Here is a 13,810-nt window from a genome sequence, read left to right as displayed (position 1 = left end):
ATAGTTTTACACAATAACATAACATAATGTTCTAAAAATATCAGTGACTGTTTTTAACGTCATTACATATGATTTCTTCCATCTTTGAAAAGAAAAATAGATACATAAGGCATGAATCGTGCGTCAGACAAGTGAACGAAAAATTATGAAACTCTGCCAAGAGTTTTTTGGCGGACAGTACATATAATATTCATTTAGGTAAAATAATTTCAAACGACCCGAGGAATTAGTTTTTATTTATTAATATCTAGCTAAACCTAGGATAAGACAGCTATCACAATCTTAACATGCTTTGCATAACTGTTTTTATCATGCTGGTTTAGTCAGTTTAGTAGACGCTGTAGCATGCTTTCTTACATTATGTAGCATTGTATAACACTGTATCACAGATAAGGTTGAAAAGGCACTACAACAGAGTCATTTTGTTCCAGTTATCAACGACGCCTAATTTTTCAAGAATAGTGGATGGTCAAAGTTCAGGATATATTATTTAGATATTAGGCAAAACCCTGTGGATAGATTCGGTTATTAGGCAATACCACGTCGAAAACTTCAAATATTAGTCAATACTACAGATGCATTCATACATGACGCAATACCTAGTTGGTATATTTAAATACTAGGCAATAACCAGTTGATTCATTAGAACAATAAGCAGGACCCTATTGATAGATTCATATGATAGGCAAATACCCCTTTGATACATTCAAATGTTAGTCAATACCCTGATAAAATATATTCAAGAATCAGGCAATACCCTGTAGATATCATAAATACAGGGAGCTGACTTTGACATATTTCCAAGGTCTCAAGGTTGAGACCACGTGAATTCGACCAAATCATTGAAGGGAAAACATTGATGACGTGAGGAGACAATGTTTTATCAAAAGGTTTAGTCGTTGGAGAATATCATCCCCTCATTTTCATTCTTCTCGATTCCAGTTACAAAATGGAGTTTCCTGTTTCTCAAAACTGCAACTTCTCTGAGTCTTGGACAAACTAAAGTTGCCAAAGATTGTTTGACAGTTTTGGCGTATTGGTTAACTGATGCCTGTCGCGTTTTCTTGATTTGGTGAAAACTGTTTTCAGTATACTTACAAAAACGAGCCAAAAAAGACTGGATGAATGAAAAGTGACTGAGGGTAAATCAGGTTATGTAATATGAATGACCAAAATTCCAGTTTGTAGCGTTCAGACTGTCCTTGAGCCCCCGTGAGGTAATCACCTTGTATGTGAAGGTTCTCGTTCTTGGAATTATGCGACAAGTATCTCCTCCTGGAACGAAGATGAAGAATAACATACAGGAATAAGAAAAATGAGTCTTTAGTGTGTTTTCATTGAAAGGAAGCCAAGTAATAAATATTTAATCATCCTTATGTGGAAAGAGATCATGATTTTCGCATGTTTAGAATAAAGGAGAATAAAAAAATTCTACAGTGCAGTATTCTGTAGATGTTTCGTAGCCATAATTGTGACTTAAGCAAGGGGAGAACAGTCAAATATTCAATATTCATTGCAATCAGCATTGCATATATGTAATCTGACTCACTAGTGATAATTCTGTGATGCTCTGAAAGATGATAACATAGGTAAAAAAAATAAGTCTGTTTTGAAATCAGTCTTTTGAAACAATGTTGAAATACACTTACCATAAATTTAGACAAGAAAAATGGTATTAATTTTTTATATATATATTTACATCGACGATATTTACACTTGGTGTTTATGCTTCGCTGGGCCCCACATGAATTTTTACACAGAGAAATAAACGATGCATATCAAAATGCCCAGTGCACCTCATTCGGCACACTGTAGGCATTAATTAAGGTTCCTTGCAGCGTCCCTTCGGCTCCTAGCTGCAACTACTTTCAATCCTTCTACTGTACCTCCGTTCATATTCTCTTTCTTCCATCTTACTTTCCTTAACCATCTCCTATCAATTGTTTCATAGTGCAACTGCTTTGAGGTTTTCCTCCTGTTACACCTTTCAAACCTCTTACTGTCAATTTCCGTTTTTCAGCGCTGAATGGCCTTAGTTGCCCCAGCACTGGGCATACTGCCAAAAATCTATGTAAATCAAAATATATCAAAATGCAATTTTTCATACATACTTACATATATATATACAAACATAGTACATTCAGCCACTACAATACCACTTATGAAAATATAAATTACATGCCTAAGCATATTTTTGCCCACACATAACATACATACACCTATTATTCGTATATATATATATATATATGTATATATATATATATATATATATATATATATATATATATGTATATATATATTACACACACACACACACACACACACACACACATATATATATATATATATATATATATATTATTAATATACACATATATATTATATATATTGCATATATAGATATATATATATAGAATATATTATTATATATATTAGATATTATATAATATATTATATATTATATATATATATTATTATATAAATTATATATATAGATATAAGATGATATATATATAGTTATATTACATATATATAAATATATAGATATATATATATATATATATATATATACAAAATATATATATTACATATATATTATATATATATATATTATATTTTATACATATATATTCATATATATATGGGTATATATATATATTATATATATATATATATATATATGTGTGTGTGTGTGTGTGTGTGTGTGTGTATGTATACACACATCCAAACACATTCATGTACACGCGTGTATTTACAAATATTAGGTTAAGTCAAAGGCTTGACGTATAAAAACTGGTTTTAATCACCATATAAAAGGATCATAAGAGTTGCCAAACCGGTGTATAAATCCAGTCATACGAAGGAGCTTAGCATTTGATCAATTACCTTAAAAATTACCCTCAACAAATTACATTGGGTCGTCAGGTAACTGAACATAATATCACAACAAACAACTATGTACATTTTTGCGCAACGTATGAATGAAATTTCATACATAACCGTTATAATGAAAATAGATTTCAGGTTTAAATTATGTATATGTATATACACATGCACATATTATATATTTTATATAACCATCAGATCGTCTTTGTCTTGCAATGTGATTTGCAAATGTGGGATTATTCGCAAGTGACGTCATGCACGGCTCTGTGCGATCGTGAAAACGATGTGCCAGGTCCACCAGTCTGAGTCAAGAGGTCAGCAGCTCTTCCTGAAATGAAAAGAAACTGATTTCGCGTAAGTGTATGGTATATATATATATATATATATATATATATATATATATATATAATATATATATACATATATACAGATATATATAATGTGTCACTTGTACACACGTACGTCCCTTTATTAACGAATGTGAAGCCACAAACATCACTTAACACCTCAGGTGGAACCTACACCATACGAAGCAGTGATGTCAACCCCTCTAATCCTAAGCCCCCTACAGGAGACGAGAAATTACCCTACACAACTGGAAATGACCCAACATTTTGCGGCTATGATAATAAATAAATCTTTAGATTGTGTTTATAGGCAATATAACGAATACTACTAAGCATATTGAGCTAAACCTACCTTGTTATAATTACCCTACACTTGGAAATATTGCCTGCCGTCCAAGATTTTGCCCAGATTACCCTACGCGTAGGGCAATTACCCTACAGTTGGCAACACTGATACGATGGAAATTGTAATTGATAAGTGCAATAGTTTCATCTAAACCATAGGCTGAGATTCGAATCCTATCTGGGCCAGGTGTAATTGTCACTTATAGTTCCCCCTCCCCCCCACCCTTGGCGTAAGATATTCGAAAGTTACAGTGCATTTGATCTCGAATTATATTTGTGGTCTTATATTTGCGTATATATAAAAACTGCTATTATTTCATCTTATTGCATTTTGTACAACGTGGGTTAGTCTCCGGTTATTGTGAGATATAATTTAACTTGATCATTCAACACTAGCCAGCAAAATACTCAATATTCAAACATGATATTTAAAAAAATTTTAATCATCTTTGTAGTGGTCCCGAGTCCAGGGGCCCACACCAGATAGCAGTGTAAAGTTCATTTGTGCCATCAAGTAAATATTCCTTTTATCTTTGATGTTACTTCCACCGTCAGTCATTGTGAAAAGATTCGAATTTGAGGTCAATGAAAACAATGACTGATATATCAGTCATTGTTTAAGATTTGTTCAGTCCACTTTAATAAAAATGTCATATACTATATACTATATTTGGTAACAGAAGCCTTTCCATGCAAATATATGCGCTGAACACATACACACACATATATACATACATGTAACATACATAATATTAGTTATATATATATATATATATATATATATATATATATATATATATATATATATATATATATATGCACATGCACACATACATACATACGTGCATACACATATGAATATGAGCGTGTGTGCGTGCGTGCACGCGCGTACGAATATGCATTTATCCTGTCACGACGCATACCAAGAATCGTTATACAGATTCAGTACTTGCTCGAACGGACGAATCGTCTACATCCATGATAATCGGCAACTTCCTCACATTGCAACAAATCTCCTGGACTATGGTGAGTTCCAGCCGCTAATCAACGAACTCACTGAGCGAAAAAGCCATCCGCAAAAAGGATGCCCGGGTCTTACCTGGACTTCCTTGGCATCAAGGAGGTCAATGGGGAGTTCAATGGCAGTGGCGGAGGACTCCAAAATTTCCTTGGCCCCCCTCACGTAGTCCGACTTCGATTTGGCCCTGAATATCCCTCCGTCGTCCGTGTCATAGTCGACCATAGTCACCGGTCGCGACTGTGGGTCGGTGAAAGGAGGTGGTTCATTATTATTATTATTATTATATTATTATTATTATTATTATTATTATTATTATTCAGAAGACGAACCATAACTATATGGAACTAGCCCACCAGTTGATAATAGGAAGGACATAAGGAAGGAATCAGTTATAGAAAGACATTATGAATTCATAAACTGATAGGTGAATAGATAAAGATATAAATAAATGATTAAAATACAAGGTGAATCGTTTTAGGGTTAGCAATGCATCGCATCTCTCCTTGAACTTTTGAGGTCATACTGAAGTAATTTTTATTATTATTATTATTATTATTATTATTTTTTTCTTTTTATTTTGCTCTATCACAGTCCTCTAATTCGACTGGGTGGTATTTATAGTGTGGGGTTCCGGGTTGCATCCTGCCTCCTTAGGAGTCCATCACTTTTCTTACTACGTGTGCCGTTTCTAGGATCACACTCTTCTGCATGAGTCCTGGAGCTACTTCAGCGTCTAGTTTTTCTAGATTCCTTTTCAGGGATCTTGGGATCGTGCCTAGTATGGAGGAGTTATGAAGTTCCATTTGACAACGTCTGTGTGTGTGTGTGAGAGAGAGAGAGAGAGAGAGAGGGTGTAATTGCTGTATGGATGGTTAATGGCTGAATTGGTTGTTGGTGCTGGGTTGTCTGCTGTTGCTGGTAGAGATCTGAGTTCTGTTTTTTGAGTGAGGTTTTCAGTCAGTCTTTAGTAAGAACTGGTGAGGTTTATTAGTGACGGCAGTGGTCTTTGAAGGCATTGGGAGTTCGTTGAGTTTTGTCTGTTTTTGTTTGTTATTGTGATTGTTAGGTTAGTGTTGTTTGATTAGAGTTGTTGTGCCTGTGCTGTTGTGATTTTTGTGTTTGTGCAGTGGTCTTTTGTTGTGTTTTGTTGTGATATGTGAGGTTGTGTTTCTTGGTTGGTTGCTGTGTTGTTTGGTGGTTGTGTTCTTTGGTTGTTGTTGTGCAGTGGTCTTTTGTTGTGTTTTGTTGTGATATGTGAGGTTGTGTTTCTTGGTTGGTTGCTGTGTTGTTTGGTGGTTGTGTTCTTTGGTGTTGTTGTGTTTTTGAGTTGTTTTGTGGTTGTGTTCCTTGGTTGTTGTTGTGTAGTTGTGGTCCTTGGTGGTTGTTCTTGGTTGTTGTTGTTGGTGTTGTTGTTGTGTCCTCGACCAGCGGACAGCACAGGATAGCCCCTGAGTAACTGGAATGTTGGTAAGTACGTGTGTTTTGTGTTGTTTTTGTTTTGTGTTTTGTTTTTTGTTTTGTTTTTGTGTAGCTGTTAGGTCAACTGTCCTGCTGTATTCTGAAGTGTAAAGTAGAAAGTGTGACTGGGGTGAGTTGGGCAGCTGGACTGATTAGGTATATGTGGGGGGGGATTCTGCAGTTTTTTTTCTAGCTTGTGATCCCGCCACATTATTTTTTGGCGCCCGAACAGGGACTGTTGGTGCGGCAGCTGCAGGGCAATTGGGGTATTGTATTGTGTGATTGGTGGAGAAAGTGAGGATGGAAGGGTTGAAGGAGATAGAGAGGCTGAAGGAGGAGCTGAGGTTGGCAAGGGAAGCTAAGGGAAGGTTGGAAGTGGAGAATGAGAGGTTGAGGATAGAGTGTGAGGAGCAGAAGAGGGAGTTAGAGGAAATGAGAGGAATGCTAAGGAGTGCGAAAGTGGAAATGAAAGAAGAGGTGAAAGGAGCGGAAGAGAGAATGGTTGAGAAAATGGATGAAAAGTTGGGGTTAATGATGAATGCAGTGCAAGAGATGATGCAGGAAATGATGAAGGGATTCTTGGGAGAGGGAGCTGTAGGAGGTAGGCCTACTGGGTCTTGTGACGGGCCAGGAGTGGTAAAGGAAGCAAAAGAGCGAGTGGATGAGTGTACGAGTGAAGAAGGGGATTCGGTTGTGATAGGTAAGGGAAAGAAGGGGAAGACACAGGATAAGGATAAACCTGAGGACAAGAATAAGAAAGTGGCTGAGGAAAATAAGAAGACTAAGGGAAAGAAAGTTAGTAAGGGTGATGGACAGGATGAGACTAGGTCAGAATACATTGGGGAAAGGGCTGAGAGTGATTTGGATAGCGGTGAGTGGAAACAGGTAAGTAGAAAGAAGGGTAAGAAGAGCGTAGTCAGGGGTATGGACGTGAGTATGGAAGTGGATTCGCTGTATTCGGAAGAGGGAAAGATGGGTCAGAATGGAAGTAGCGAAAGTGAGAGTGAGAGTGAGCGGGAAGTACGAAAGGCTGTGTATATGAGAGAGGTACCCCGATGTGCACAATACGAGGAATATGGTAGTAGGGACATAAGGGACTTTTTTGAGGAATATGAGAGGTATTGTGAGGCAAAGTATGGGGATAACAAGAGAGTCTGGGCAAGAGAGTTAGGTAACTTTTTGACAGGATTTTTGTTGGATATGTATAGGGTAATTATGAGTGTAGGGAATGTGCCGTATGAGAGTGTAAAAGCTAGGATTGTAGAACAGGCAAAGAGGATAAAGAGTAGCGTTAGATATAGGAGGAAGCAAAGTTTTGAGGAGGCAAGAATGAATGTTGGTGAGTCGTTGTCGATGTATGTCTGTAGGTTAGAAACATTAGCTAGGAAAAAGTTTGGGGACGAAGGGATAAATGAGTGTAAGGAGTTAGTGCGAAAGTTGTTGGCGACTGTACCAGAGAGTGTATATGAGTTTGATGGACGAATGAAAGGTTAACATGGAACGACTTTTTAGAAATAGTAGAGGATTACGAGTTAGATAGGTGTATGAAAGAGAGTAGAAGTGTTAGTGTTAGGACTGAAGTAGCTGAGGTTGTACCAGAATTTAAAAGCTATAGGGAGGCAGTTTTGGAAGGGCCAAGGCGAATGGTAGAGCGAGTGGTAGATAGGAGTGTTAGGGCAAGTAACATGTGTGTAGTTAGCCCAAAAAGAGATAGGAGTGCGAGTGTTGGACGAGTAGGGTCAGTTAGTTGTGAGCGAGAGCAGCAGCAGTGTTATAGATGTGGTAAGCCAGGACACAGGAAGAATGAATGTCGATGGGCGTTAGGAGCGTGCTTCGGGTGTGGGCAAACAGGGCATTTGGTGAGTGAGTGTAAGAAAGATAGGGATATTAAATGTTATAGGTGTGGACAGGCAGGGCGCATAGCTAGTGGATGTCGGGGTACCCGTATGAACATAGTTTGCGGCAACTGTGGGACGAATGGCCATTATGCTAGGATGTGTAAAGAACAGCGTGCGAAGTGTGTTGAATGTGGAATGGAAGGTCACGTGGCGAGTGTGTGTAGGCGAAAGAGGATGAGTCAGGCTGGGAGTTCGGGAATCTAGGTGAGAAGGGGATTCAGTTGGGTGAGTCCTCTGGTATGCGGGTAGTAGGAGTGATGCATGTGCGTGAAGGATTGTTACATGAAAAAGGGTTTGGGGATGGTGCTCATGAATGTATGAGTGTAAAAGTGAGATGCAAAGGGGTGTGTTTGGTTGCTTTGATTGATACTGGGTGTAGTGTCAATATTCTTTAAGAATGGATGCGACAAGTTGCGGAGTGAGTGTGAAATTGGGGAGTGTAAAGGGGAGGTACGAGGAATAGGAAATTTGGGTATGCCTGTGGTGGGAGTGGTGCATGAAAATGTAGAAATCGGAGGGGTAGTGGTAGATGAAAGTGACTTTTATGTGATCGAGGGAGTGAGTAATAAGTATGATATGTTGTTGGGGTACGGGTTCTTGAGGAAGTGTGGGATAGTGGTCCATCCAAGAGCAAATATGGTTGAGTTGCATATGAAGGGGAACATATGTGGAGAGTTGTACTTAGGTAGAAATGGGGAGGTAACCAGTAAAATATGGAAGGGGGTGCCGTTAATTGCGAAAGAGAGTGTAAAGGTGCCGCGAGAAGTCGGAGAAGTTGTTAGTGTGAAAGTTGCGTGGCCAGATAGTCTTGGGATTGTCAAAGGTGACAAGTGTACATACGTGGTTGAGGGTGTGGATGCGAGCAAGTTAGTAAGAGCAAGCGTGCATGTATATGACGGGATTTTGGATATGGAGAATCCGCGGGTTTTTGTAGCCTCATTGCCGAGTGTTAGGAAAAAACGAGTGCGGGGTATACGTGAAGGTGATTGTGTGGGGTTGCTATACACGTTGGTGAGTACGGATGATGCAAGATATGTTGAAGTGAGACAGGTGATGACAGGTAGCATGACAGGCAGTGATGATTGGGAGTATGATGAGTTGGGAGGAAGTTGTTAGCGATTGTTCAGGTATAGGGAAGCCGTTGACGGAATGGACAGGGAAGAAAAATTGTACTAAGCTAAGGTGGGATGAGCGAATGGTGGGAGCATTTGAGAGATTGAAAGAGGAGGCCGCTAGAGATGTCACCTTGGCTTTTCCAGACTATAGTGAGGAGGCGAGTGAGCTTGAGCTGTATACTGATGCGAGCGAGGTTAGTATGGGAGGGTGTTTGGCACAGATGCAAGAGGTGGATGGGGAGGAACAGTTGAGAGTAATTGCGTATGTAAGTAAAGCTTTTAATAAAGCGGAGCGGAAGTATTCTGTGGTTGAGAAAGAGCTTGCGGCAATAAGGTTTTGTGTGAAAGCGTTGAAAGTGTTTTTATATGGGGTAAAATTTGTCATCCGGACGGACCATCGGCCATTAGTGTATATGATCAAGAAGGAGAGTATGAATGCTAGGATCGGGAGGACGATTGAAGATTTGAGTGAGTTTGATTTTAGGTTAGAATATGTGCCAGGGAGTAAAAATGTGATTGCTGATGCAATGTCTAGGATGTCATGGTAGGGGCAACACGGTGTTTGTGAAGAGTGTACTGGGGTTCCGAATATGGTGCCTGAGGGTTTGGTTGTAAGAGAGAGGTTTGAGGGGGATCACAGAGTGTGTGAATGTTTGTTTTCGGCATTGAAAGACTTGGAAGGGAGAGGTCTGGTTGAAGAGGTACCTGGCAGTGCGAATGAGTTGCAAGTGAGGTTGATGAGTGAAGTGCAGAAAGGAGTGGGAGTGGCATATGCGGAGGAACAAGGTGGGGAAGAGGAAATGTTGCGTAAATTGCTGTTAGCAGTAGCCGAGTTGTTTGGAATAAAGGTGTTTTTGTATTTTGGATGGGATAGACCGGTCGAATATCGAGGGAGGATAAGTACGGGCAGTGAGCATGGGGTTTTGAGGATTCAGTGCGGGGAAAATGGTTGTAATTGGTTGGTTAGGAAAGGGGACCGTGAAGGGGTTTTGAATCAGGAGTATGGAAGTGGGGAGGTAGCTGAGGATGAACGTGGTGAGGATAACTGTGATGTGGATAATCAGGTGGATGTGGCAGTGAATGTGTGTGTGCATGGGACACAAGGGAAGATGGTGGCGATGGTCAGAATAAATGATAGTGAATACTGTGGTTTGGTTGATACAGGGGCACAAGCTTCCTTGGTGAGTGGGCCAGTGGTAAGTGAACTGGAGAGATGCGATTGGGAAGTGAAAAGGCGGTGTACAAGTGTGAGGATACATGGGCTGGGACAAGGAAGTGTTCTGGTTTGGGAAGAGGTGCAGTTAAAGGTTAGGTTAGGAGATTTGGAAGTTGTACATAACTTTGTAATCATGGGAGAAAATGATATGCCAGCTTGCTTTTTGATAGGGATGGATTTTTTGAGGATGCATGATGTAAGCGTAGATATAGGAAATGGGATTCTTAGTAATGGGGGTAGCACAATAGCTAGGATTCAGGATTGTAGTGCATTTGTAGCAAACTTTGTGGGGGTAATTGATATTGCTAGAAGTGAGAATGATTTGTTGAGTGAGGAGGAGATTGAGGAAATGCAAGGTAAGTGCTTGGAGATAAGTATGTTGCGGCAGTGTGTCTTGGGGGGAGTACGTGTGGAAGATTGACCACCTGAGTTGGGTGTGTATAGGAGGGTTGCTAAATGGTTTGTGGTTTGTAAAAACATAGTGTACTTTTTGCATCAGGAAGGGGCGTATGACAGGGAAGTGTATGTGCCTGTGTTTTCTGTTGAGTCAGCAGTGAGTATGTGTTTGTTGGTGCATGATCGGTTTGGGCATATGGGGAAAAATAAGTTGTGGGAGTGCATGAGAGAGAGATTGTATGTGCCTGGGTTGAATAGGATTTGTGTGGATGTGGCTGTTACGTGTGAAGACTGCCAGAGGGGAAAGTATCAGAGTGTGCATGCGAGTCCACCTGTGTTGCGGTTGCAGATGAAAGAGCCATTTGAAATGCTTGTGATTGATTGTGTTTCGTTGCCAAAGACTGTGCGGGGGCATGTGGGAATGATTGTGATGGTGGATCATATGAGTAAATTTGCCTATGCGGTTCCCATCAAAGATAAGAGGAGTGAAACTATTGCACGGATGGTGGGGCAAGTGATGTTGCCTATGTGTGTGTGTAAGCCGGCGAAAATGTTGAGTGATAATGGGCCTGAGTTTGTGGGGTGGGAATTTGAAGAAATGTTGAAGGAATGGGGTATTGTCCATGTGTATTCTACTCCATATATGCCCAGTGCAAATGGTTTGGCGGAAAGGACTGTTAGAACGATGACTGAGATTTTGCGAATGATGAGTAAAGGCGACAATGATTGAGATATGTATGTAGGACGTGCAGTTTGGGTATATAAAGCCACACTGCAGAAGAGTATAGGTATGTCTCCTTGTAAGTATGTGTTGAATTTTGAAAGGATTGTTAGGCCGCGGCTGGGTCTGTCAGAGAGTGATCGAGATTTGTGGAAGAAAGTGAGTGAAAGGTTTGAAAGTTTTAGGGTTGGAGATAAGGTGTTGAAAGAGGTGGTTGAAAAAGGGAGAATGAATGTGAATAAGGTAAGGGAGAAATTTGAAGGGCCTTTTGAGATTTTGGAAGTGGGACCAAGTGGATTGAGTTATGTGTTGGGGAAATTGCGAGTAGATGGGGGTGTGGATGAGGTTAGGGCACACCATAACCAGCTCCGTAAGTGGAGGGAAGTACCCCAGTATGTTCGGGAGAATGCGATGAATGAGTGGTTGAGGGTGAATAAATGTGAACCGAGTGTCAGTGAGCAAATGGGTCTGGAAGATCGGCAGTTGGTGTTGGTTGAGTATGGAAGGAAGCGGAAAAAGGTAAGGAAAGGGAATGAAAGGGAGAAACGTAAGCTGCATGATAGAGGGGTTAGTGTTAGGGTAAAAATGGTGGATGAGGCTACACAGTGTAATACAGATGACTTTTGGGGGAGTAATGATACCTATAGCGTGTGCGGGTTTGAATTGTCAGGGTTTGGTGAAGTTTCACCAGGAAGGGAATCGGGTAGTAAGGATGTAGTTGGCAGTATGAATTAGTCTCTTCAGGAGTTTTCCAGGAGTGTAAATGAGGTAAGTGATTTGGTGGCAGAGTTACGAGAGTTAGAAGGGGTAGATGAGATAGTGAATGGGATTTGGGGGGATGGTAGTGAGGGAGATAGTAATTGTAGTCCGACTGGAAGTGATCTGGGAGAAGTTGCTGGCGGTGTAACTGAGAGTGTGTATGAGGGCCCTCAAACAAGATCCAGGGGACCTGCATCTGAGCATCCGTGGGTGTTGCGGAAGGCTATTTAGTGTGGGTGTTGTGAGTGAAAGGAGATGTTTTCAAATGTAACTGGGGAGGAAATATGGAGGAGTTATGAAGTTCCATTTGACAACGTGTGTGTGTGTGTGTGTGAGAGAGAGAGAGAGAGAGAGAGAGAGAGAGAGAGAGAGAGAGAGAGAGAGAGAGAGAGAGAGGGTGTAATTGCTGTATGGATGGTTAATGGCTGAATTGGTTGTTGGTGCTGGGTTGTCTGCTGTTGCTGGTAGAGATCTGAGTTCTGTTTTTTGAGTGAGGTTTTCAGTCAGTCTTTAGTAAGAACTGGTGAGGTTTATTAGTGACGGCAGTGGTCTTTGAAGGCATTGGGAGTTCGTTGAGTTTTGTCTGTTTTTGTTTGTTATTGTGATTGTTAGGTTAGTGTTGTTTGATTAGAGTTGTTGTGCCTGTGCTGTTGTGATTTTTGTGTTTGTGCCAGTGGGTCTTTTGTGTGTTTGTTTGTTGATTGTGATTTGGATTGTTGTTTTTCTTGGGTTGGTTTGCGTGTTGTTTGGTGGGTTGGTGTTTGGCTTTGTTTGCTTGTTTGTTCCGTGGTCTTGGTTTTTGTTGTGTTTTGTTTGTGATATTTGTGAGGTTGTAGTTTTCTTGGTTTGGTTGCTTGTTTTGTTGTTTGGTGGTTTTGTTGTTCTTTGGTGTTGTTTGTTTTTTGATTTTTGTTGTTTTGTTTTGGTTGGTTGGGTTTTCCTTGGATTGTTGTTGTTGTGTAGTTTTGTTTGGTTCCTTGGTGGTTGGTCTGGTGGTTTGTTCTTGGTTGGTTGTTGTTGGTGTTGTTGTTGTGTCCTCGACCAGCGGACAGCACAGGATAGCCCCTGAGTAACTGGAATGTTGGTAAGTACGTGTGTTTTGTGTTGTTTTTGTTTTGTGTTTTGTTTTTTGTTTTGTTTTTGTGTAGCTGTTAGGTCAACTGTCCTGCTGTATTCTGAAGTGTAAAGTAGAAAGTGTGACTGGGGTGAGTTGGGCAGCTGGACTGATTAGGTATATGTGGGGGGGGATTCTGCAGTTTTTTCTCTAGCTTGTGATCCCGCCACACTAGTGCTCCTATGATTATGGGTACAATTTCCACTGGCATATCCCATATCCTTCTTATTTCTATTTTCAGATCTTGATACTTATCCATTTTTTCCCTCTCTTTCTCTTCAACTTTGGTGTCCCATGGTATTGCGACATCAATGAGTGATACTTTCTTCTTGACTTTGTCAATCAACGTCACGTCTGGTCTGTTTGCACGTATCACCCTATCCGTTCTGATACCATAGTCCCAGAGGATCTTTGCCTGATCGTTTTCTATCACTCCCTCAGGTTGGTGCTCGTACCTCTTATTACTGCAAGGTAGCTGATGTTTCTTGCACAGGCTCCAATGGAGGGCTTTTGCCACTGAATCATGCCTCTTTT

General features: G+C 40.3%; 1 protein-coding gene across 2 annotated transcripts in view; it reads right to left on the bottom strand.

Moving 5' to 3' along the window:
- Positions 1 to 262: 262 nt before the first annotated feature.
- LOC135219123 (doublecortin domain-containing protein 2-like) overlaps positions 263 to 13,810 on the bottom strand; it is a 101,154-nt gene continuing 87,606 nt past the window's right edge. The window contains exons 8-9 of one of the 2 annotated variants that reach the window (XM_064255576.1): positions 4,678 to 4,836; positions 263 to 1,275 (exon numbers count right to left, since the gene is read on the bottom strand). In XM_064255576.1, the coding sequence (XP_064111646.1) occupies positions 1,255 to 1,275; positions 4,678 to 4,836 (180 nt within the window). In that variant the 3' untranslated portion in view covers positions 263 to 1,254. Of the gene's footprint in view, positions 1,276 to 2,800; positions 3,215 to 4,677; positions 4,837 to 13,810 lie in introns of those variants that run through there. The other variant, XM_064255575.1, reaches the window with a different exon arrangement.

Source organism: Macrobrachium nipponense, chromosome 1 (genome assembly GCF_015104395.2).
Source record: "Macrobrachium nipponense isolate FS-2020 chromosome 1, ASM1510439v2, whole genome shotgun sequence".
Lineage (NCBI taxonomy): Eukaryota > Metazoa > Arthropoda > Malacostraca > Decapoda > Palaemonidae > Macrobrachium > Macrobrachium nipponense.
Note: the sequence above shows the minus strand (reverse complement) of the source record. Positions and strands in the feature narration are given on the sequence as shown.